This window comes from Heteronotia binoei, chromosome 3 (genome assembly GCF_032191835.1).
Source record: "Heteronotia binoei isolate CCM8104 ecotype False Entrance Well chromosome 3, APGP_CSIRO_Hbin_v1, whole genome shotgun sequence".
NCBI lineage: Eukaryota > Metazoa > Chordata > Lepidosauria > Squamata > Gekkonidae > Heteronotia > Heteronotia binoei.
The window spans coordinates 23,636,836-23,645,475 of record NC_083225.1 but is presented as its reverse complement, the minus strand read 5'-3'; the positions used below and the strand labels follow the sequence as shown (position 1 = coordinate 23,645,475).

General features: G+C 46.5%; 1 protein-coding gene across 1 annotated transcript in view; it reads right to left on the bottom strand.

Annotated features, from left to right (window-relative positions):
• Nucleotides 1-618: 618 nt before the first annotated feature.
• Nucleotides 619-8,640, bottom strand: part of UCHL3 (ubiquitin C-terminal hydrolase L3) — a 63,958-nt gene continuing 55,936 nt past the window's right edge. The window contains exons 6-8 of the mRNA XM_060233588.1: nucleotides 7,634-7,709; nucleotides 1,778-1,836; nucleotides 619-835 (exon numbers count right to left, since the gene is read on the bottom strand). Coding sequence (XP_060089571.1) covers nucleotides 752-835; nucleotides 1,778-1,836; nucleotides 7,634-7,709 — 219 coding nt within the window. The 3' untranslated portion in view covers nucleotides 619-751. The remainder of the gene's footprint in view (nucleotides 836-1,777; nucleotides 1,837-7,633; nucleotides 7,710-8,640) is intronic.

Sequence of the window (8,640 nt, the reverse complement as noted above, 5' to 3'; positions counted from 1 at the left end):
GGGCCGGGCCATGTCTGGTTGGGCTGAGCCATGTTGGGCCGGGCCATGTGTGTACCTATTTAAGATTAGGTAGCAGGGATACAAATCTTATAAAGAACACAGACAAACACAAATATATTTTTTAAAAACTTAAAACATGCTTAAAACGTTAGCACTCATTGGTCTTAAAGATGTTTTCTTTGTATTTCTCCCATGGGATCCAGGGAACTGCCAAAGGAAGCTCCGGTTCTTTCCTCCCTTCCCCAGGGGACCAGAAGGAGGAGGAGTCTCAGCCAATAGAAGGGAGAGAGGCTTGGCTCAGTAGCTCTGCTATGCAATTGAGAGAGCCTGGCAAAGCAAGTTCCCCCTGCCCTTCTTCCTCCCCAAGGAAGGAGCCTCAGCCAATGGAGACGACAGAGGTTTTGCTCTGTCGCTCCTGTGCAATTGAGCAAGCCTTGCAAAGCAAGCTGAAATGCAGAAGGAAGCAAGAGAGAGGAGAAGGAAGCAGATGACAGTCAGTTGCTTGGGGGCCTGATAGGAGCCCTCCAGGGGCCTGATTTGGCCCTCAAACTGCATGTTCGACACCCCTGATCTAAAGTCACTCGAAGTAATGGAGAAGGAATAGTCCCACAAGAGATCTAGGACAAATCAGAATTTTTTAATCTGTATCAACGTTGTTACTTGGGAGGTATCAAAAGTGTAATCCATGGCAAAAGCATGATTGTGACAATACTTAGACACACAGGGTTCTTCACCACCACTTAAGAATAATTTAGGCTGCTGACAGAGCGATGGCATTAAATCTTAATTCATCTGGGTCACGCTCCATGAATTTCTTGCATACTTCTATTGCATCCTACAAACAAAGAAAAAGGCAAAAGATGTAATTCAGTTTACAAGCCATACAAGTTATCACTTACTGTCTTACTGACTAGATAGATCCAAGTAGTCAGCCGTGTTGGTCTGAAGTAAGAACATAAGAACATAAGAGAAGCCATGTTGGATCAGGCCAACGGCCCATCAAGTCCAACACTCTGTGTCACACAGTGGCAAAAAATGTTATATACACACATACACTGTGGCTAATAGCCACTGATGGACCTGTGCTCCATATTTTTATCTAAACCCTTCTTGAAGGTGGCTATACTTGTGGCCGCCACCACCTCCTGTGGCAGTGAATTCCACATGTTAATCACCCTTTGGGTGAAGAAGTACTTCCTTTTATCCGTTTTAACCTGTTTTAGTTTTATTCAGAATATAAGCTTTCGTGTGCTCTCTAAGCACACTTCATCAGATTCCTCATCTCATGAAGTGTGCTTAGAGAGCACATGAAAGCTTACGTAATGAATCAAACTAAGATGGTCTTAAAGGTGCAATCGACTCCTATTTTGTCTTACTGACTGTGCATAGGAGAAAAGGTTTCCCGCCAGACATCTAGCAAGCTTTCAGATAGATCAGGAGTGAATCATACTCAGTGTGCAAACTTAAATGCTGCTGTAGGAGGCTATGTATTTTACCATACATCAGTTGGCAGAGGTTACAACAGGGTCTACTAACACACACACGATTCCATGATGGCAGGCAGCAGGGGTGGAATTCTAGTTTGAGCTCCTCTGCATATTAGGCCACACCCTCCTGACGTCGCCAATCCTCCAAGAGCTGACAAGGCTCTTCTTTGTAAGCTCTTGGAGGATTGGCTACATCAGAGGTGTGTGGCCTAATATGCAGAGGAGCTCCTGTTAGAATTCCACTCCTAGTAGGCAGTACAAAAGTCATTGAAGCCCTTGAAAAATCGTACCTCTAAGAACGTGGCATCGCTCGACTGGCCATGATTGATTGGGAAAGGCTTCCGTCCATCTGTTGGGATAATCACATTTTATTAATACTGCGGTGAGAAAGGCCAGCTGAAGCACAGCATTCAGAAAACAGCATCTTCTGTGCTAGCAACACAACACGACTATGGTTTTTCTTGATGCTTTCCATTAGTCTAATCAAACTCATTTCGGCCACCTTCTTCCCCCTGATGCTTTTCCACCATCCTCCAACAGAAGTTCCGTTCTGCTGAAAAACAGGCATTTGATTCAAAGTTTCATGCCATCCAGCTATTAACTGACCATATCCATCAGCTAGCTCAGTTTTTTAGCCTCCAGCTCACACATTTTTGTCTTTGCTCAGGAAGGAGGGCCCCAGAGCACACTAATTTATGCAGTAGCCAGGTCGCTCACTCACAACTTTAATGCTGGTAGCTCACAAAGTAGAATTTTTGCTCACGACTCCAAGCTTAGAGGGAGCACTGTCTGTCAAAGGGAGATCAGAAAGAGAGACTGCTGAATTGCAACTGATAATAAAGCTCAAGACAATGCATCCTTCTGGACTAAATCATGACCTAGGTTTACTGTCCAATGCTGATTTCTCCACTCTTACTACCACTTTGCATATCACACATAATTCAATCACACCTGCTATTGTCATCTGCTTGGTATTGTCATTGGTATTGCCCTATATGGTTGAGGACCTGTCTACCTTAGGGACCGTCTCTCCTCATATGAACCCCAGAGAGCACTGAGGTCAGCCGGGAAAAACCTGCTGACTATCCCCGGACTGAGAGAGGTGAAGCTGCAAAGCACCCGTAACCGGGCCTTCTCCTCTATAGCCCCGAGCCTATGGAACCAACTTCCAGAGGAAATGCGGGCCCTGCGGGACCTAGAACAGTTCCGCAGGGCCTGCAAGACCTTCCTCTTCAGACTGGCCTTCCCTGATGAAAATGGAAATTGCGAAGGAAACCGCCATCAGAAAAAGCAAACATAGCACTAGCACTTTTAAAAATTAACTAATTTAATTTTAAAGCTTAACCAGATTTTAACTAAATGCTGATAATGTTTAATGTAGTTTTATTTACTTGTATAATTTAACTCTGAACCATGTTGTTAGCCGCCCTGAGCCTGCTCCGGCGGGGAGGGCGGGATACAAATAAAATTTGTTGTTGTTGTTGTTGTTGTTGATTTGGCATCTGAAATCGCTCCACGCTCCAAGATACAAGGACAGATGGACTCACATTCTAGTTGAATCTGAAGTAAGCAGTGACTCATGAAAGCTCATTTGTTGTTGTTCAGTCACACGGTCGAGTTCGACTCTTTGCAACCCCATGGACCAAGTCACGCCAGGGCCTCCTGTCTTCCACCATCCTCCAAAGTCTGCTCAAATTTGTGTTAGTTACATCAGTAACACTGTCCAGCCATCTCATCTTTTGCCGTCCCCTTCTCCTTTTGCCTTCTGTCTTTCCCAGCATCAGGGGCTTCTCCAGTGAGTGCTCTCTTAATAATAATAATAATAATACTTTTTATTTATATCCCGCCCTCCCCGCAAAGCAGGCTCTTCTCATTTGGTGGCCAAATTATTTGAGCTTCAGCATCTGACAATCCAGGGAACAGTCAGGGTTGATTTCCCGTAGTTGATCTTCTTGCAGTCCAAGGGACTCTCAAGATTCTTCTCCAGCACCACAGCTCGAAAGCTCATAGCCTGCCACAAATTTTGTAACTCTTTAGCAGGGTGGCCATCTGCAGTGATCTTGGATCCCAGGAATGTGAAGTCTGTCTTCCCCTTCATCATCAAAAAAACTAAGATCATGCCATCTGGCCCCATCACTCCTTGGCAAACAGAATTTGAACAGACTTCAGAGGATGGTGGAAGACAGGAGGGCCTGGTGTGGCTTGGTCCATGGCGTCGCAAAGAGTTGGACTCGACTGTGTGAATGAACGACAAAAAAACCCCAAGGTGGCCAAACTGAAGCTCGGGAGCCACATGTGGCTCTTTCACACATAACGCGTCGCTCTCAAAGCCCCCGCCAACTTGGAAAAGGCATTTGTCTCTTCAAATCACTTCTCCAAGCCAAGCCAGCCGGTGGCTTGGAGAATGCATTTAAAGTTGCTTTCTTTCCACCTCTCCTTCCCTCCCTCCCCTTCTTGTGGCTCTCAAACATCTGACATTTGTTCTCTGTGGCTCTTACATCAAGCGTGTTTGGCCAGCCCTGCTCTGTAAGGTGCTACTGGACTCTTGCTCTTAGAAAAGCAGCTTAAACTGACAAGGAATCCCGTCTCAATAACATTACGAGGGATTACATTTGGGCCATTTTTGATGTTTACTGCACTGGACGACCCAACCTCTGAACGTCCGACAGCCCGAGAGGCAGCCTCGCACAGAAAATTCTTGGTTACATTCCACAGATGCAGAGCTGAACGCACCCATATTTCAGCGAGCTGCATTTTTCTTGACTCCATTCCCAAATTTATTCTGGGAAAGGGCATTAGAAATGGTTACCTATAAATACAAATAGCCTGTTTTCTATGGCAGCTTTCTGTGTTTATCTGTGGAGCTCCTGGAACCCAATTGCAAGCTATTCTTTGGACAGACTTCAAGCATGCAAGTAAAAGCAGATTGCAGGAACTGTCGGTAGTTGTCTTTTACAAGCCCCTTCAGAGGGGTTGCAGTTACTCACATTTCTTCTGAGAGTTTTACTAATAACTTGTAATGGGGGTGGGGGAGAAGAGCTACGCAAAGTCTCAGGTCAGGGGTTCCTTTGGGCCCTGCTGGTTGAGATTTCCGGCATTATTGGGAACTACCAGGCCCTTAGCTAAACAGGGGCCCAAGGGGCTTGGCGCTTTTTTTTTTTTTTTGGCTCCTCACCCCCGTCCCAGGGCTGCCCCTCTCCTTCCCACTCCAGTACAATTTAATTGCACAGGAGAGGCAACCAAGAGCAGCCGCGGCCGGTCCTGTGCCATTTAAAGGGCAAGCCAATCAACTTATTTATTGGCTGGCTCTAAATCACATGGGGGGAAGAAGAAGAAGACTGCAGATTTATACCCCGCCCTTCTCTCTGAATCAGAGTCTCAGAGCGGCTTTCAATCTCCTATATCTTCTCCCCCCACAACAGACACCCTGTGAGGTGGGTGGGGCTGAGAGGGCTCTCACAGCAGCTGCCCTTTCAAGGACAACTCTTGTGAGAGGTATGGTTGACCCAAGGCCATTCCAGCAGGTGCAAGTGGAAGAGTGGGGAATCAAACCCGGTTCTTCCAGATAACAGTCCGCACACTTAATCACTACACCAAACTGGAAGGAAGAGGGGTGGCCCCAGTTTCTCCAGCTTCCTGCTTTCGCCCCCATGGCTCCATCCTCCATGGCCCCCTCCCCTCATGGCCCTTAGCTATGGGGCTGGGAACTATCTGGAAATTTGGGAGAGAGCTGCCTGGAGAGGGTGGGATTTGGGGAGATCCCCAGAGTGGTAAAGCTGCAGTACTGCAATCCGAGCCCTCTGCTCAGGACCTGAGTTCGATCCCAGCAGAAGCTGGGTTCAGGTGGCTGGCTCCAGGTTGACTCAGCCTTCCATCCTTCCGAGGTCAGTCAAATGAGGACCCAGCTCGCTGGGGGCAAAGTGTAGATGCCTGGGGAAGGCAGTGGCAAACCACCCTATAAAAAGTCTGCCATGAAAACGTCATGATGCGACGTCACCCCAGAGTCGACTTCGTCCACTATACCGTACCGGCTGCTCCTCATCTTCATGTACTGCTCTTCAATTCAGGTTGCAGCTTGGCATTTTGAAGACGCGGCTTTCCCTTTCCTGCCTGGAGCTTTATGAGTTTTTGTAAGAACAGGAAGGCTCAGCCACATGAGACACTGGAGGCTGAGGACTAGATCTCTCATCTCTTTAACTTTCCATCAGCAGCAGCTGTGTGAGTGTGAGAATTGAGCTGGGGGAGGGAGTGGGGTTAATGCCTCTCTCCTAGAGCCCTTGTTTGCACAAACTAGGCAAACTTACGGAAGGGTGTGTTTTCATCGTGATGCAAATAGCAATTCCTGAAGGAGCAGTGGAACCATTTGGGGGGTGGGGGGTTGCAGTGGGAATCCTTCCTTCCTTCCTCACCAGCTGTTAATGGGAATGTAAAGAGACGGGAATATCCAGTTACAGAACTGCCCCCTCAAGCTGAACTCAGGGGCTGTTGGGCAGTATATTAAGCAATGAAGGATTGTCAGCTCTGATACTTTCTATGAGAATGAGTTGCACATATAGCAGCAGGAAAGAGTAAGAGTCCAGTGGCAGCTTCGAGGCTGACAAAATTTGGGGCAAGGCATGAGCTTTCAGTTTGGTGTATTGGTTAAGTGTGAGGGCTCTTATCTGGGAGAACTGGGTTTGATTCCCCACTCCTCCACTTGCACCTGCTGGGATGGCCTTGGGTCAGCCATAGCTCTGGCAGAGGTTGTCCTTGAAAGGGCAGCTGCTGTGAGAGCCCTCTCCAGCCCCACCCACCTCACAGGGTGTCTGTTGTGGGGGAGGAAGGTAAAGGAGATTGTAGGCCGCTCTGAGACTCTAAGGTTCTGAGTGGGGGTAAAAATTCAATATCATCATCATCTTCTTCTTCTTAACCTTTGCATATTCATTTGTCTAGTGTGGATTACCAGAATAAATGTTTACCTGCAGTTCTTAGTACATATGGACATATGAAGCTGCCTTATACTGAATCAAACCCTCGGTCCATCAAAGTCAGTATTGTCTCCTCAGACTGGTAGCAGCTCTCCAGGTTTTTCATGCCAACCTGCCTGGATCCTTTTTAGTTGGAGATGCCGGGATTGAACCTGGGACCTTCTGCTTACCAAGCAGATGCTCTGCCACTGATCCACCGTTGCCTTATGCTGAATCAGACCACTGATCCATCACTACTTTCACATCACCTGCTACCTGGTCCCTTTTAACTGGAGATGCCAGGAACTGAACCCGGGACCTTCTGAATGCAACGGTCTACTTCCACTGTGTCACAGGTCATCCCCCACGTGTAACTCTGGTTACATGCAGTGTCTGACTACACTACCGTCCTATTTAAATCTGGCATCACAGACACATAGCAAAATTCAGGATTTCAAGCTCAGAAACAGATTCCTCAACAGCAACACTGTAGTTCAGAATGATCAGCTCTGCGCAGCATTTTGAGTGTGTCAATATCCTAACACGAAGAATGCAGTGCTATACACAGTTACTCCAGTCTAAGGCCAATGATACATACAGGGTTAGACTGGAGTAATTTTGCAAAGGATTGAACTGTAGCAATCCTAATTCTGAAGGAATCAACTAACACCCGCTCAAGATAATTGAAAGCTGTCAGCTCATCTATTTGCTTCTCACAATCCCCCCTTCTCTCACCCTTCCCTGTGGTTTTAAACCAAGCGTTCTAATATCCTGGAATTCTAGGATTACTGTTCACAACAGAAATCATGGACTTATTCGGATGAGAGGAAACCGTAGTGAGACTTTTTTTAAACAAAAAAGAAATGATGAATTGAACCAAGTTATGATTTTTTTTTTTAAAAAAATAGCTGCCGCTATTCACCTTGGCTAAAAGCAGGGGTGGAATTCTAGCAGGAGCTCCTTTGCATATTAGGCCACACACCCCTGATGCAGCCAATCTTCCAAGAGCTTACAAAAAAGAACCTTGTAAGCTCTTGGGAGGATTGGCTACATCATGGGGTGTGGCCTAATATGCAAAGGAGCTGCTAGAATTTCATCCCTGGCTAATAGCAAAACAGAAACTGTCAAACATTAGGAACAAATGGGAACAGCTGACAAGATTTATTTCGCTTGTAAAAGAAGAGAGCAGTTTGACCTTACCCAATTCGTAGAGGTTGCCTCCAACGTTTACTAATGCAATGAAGTGGAGATCTACTTTTTCATCTATACTAGGGGCCTATAAGAGAAGAAGGAATATGGACAGATGATTAGCAGAATGGCGTTTATGCAACACAGGAAGACGTTCATCTGAATCTGGATTTAGAGCATTGTTTAAATACTGCATGCGACGTAAAAGACCAGAGGGCTTCTGAGACTCCAAAGGATACCTTTTCCCTCACTGCTCAGCCAGCCACCACACCTCAAGGATGAACGACCAAAAGACCCTTTCTGTTCCGAAGTCAGCCAACAAAAAAAGGGATACCGTCAAAGGACTGGATGAGCAATGGGAAGCCCACTATAGCACAACATTTGGTGCCGGCGTTCATAAAATAAGGCTGACAAGACAAAAATTGACTAAACCTCTCTCACACACACACTTAAAGTCCCCGTGCACACAACCCCATACTCGGAAGCAGTATTCCCTCTAAGCTGAGCTAGTGTGAGCTAGCTCACAGTTCTTTAGCCTCCGGCTCACACATTTTTGTCTTGGCTCAGGAAAATGGCTAATGTACATAACAGCTCACAACTTTAATGCCAGCAGCTCGCAAAGTAGAACAGGGGTGGCCAAATTGTGGCTTGGGAGGCAGATGAGGCTCTTTCACACATACTGTGTGCTCTTGAAGCCGCCACCACACCAACAGTCAGCTTGGAGAAGGCACTTCTCTCTCTAAATCACTTCTCCAACTCAAGCCAGCCAGCGACCTGGAGAATGTATTTGAAGTTGCTTTCTTTCCACCTCTCCCTTCCTCCACCCATCTATTTTCCTTCCTTCCTTCTTCCTAGCTTTCAAGCATTTGATGTCTATGTCTTGTGACTCTCAAACAGGTGACATTTATTCTATGTGGGTCTTATGTTAAGCAAGTTTGGCCACTCTTGAAGTAGAATCTTTGCTCGCAAGGACTCCACATCTTAGAGGAAGGCTTGCTCCGAAGCAACTATGCCAAAAA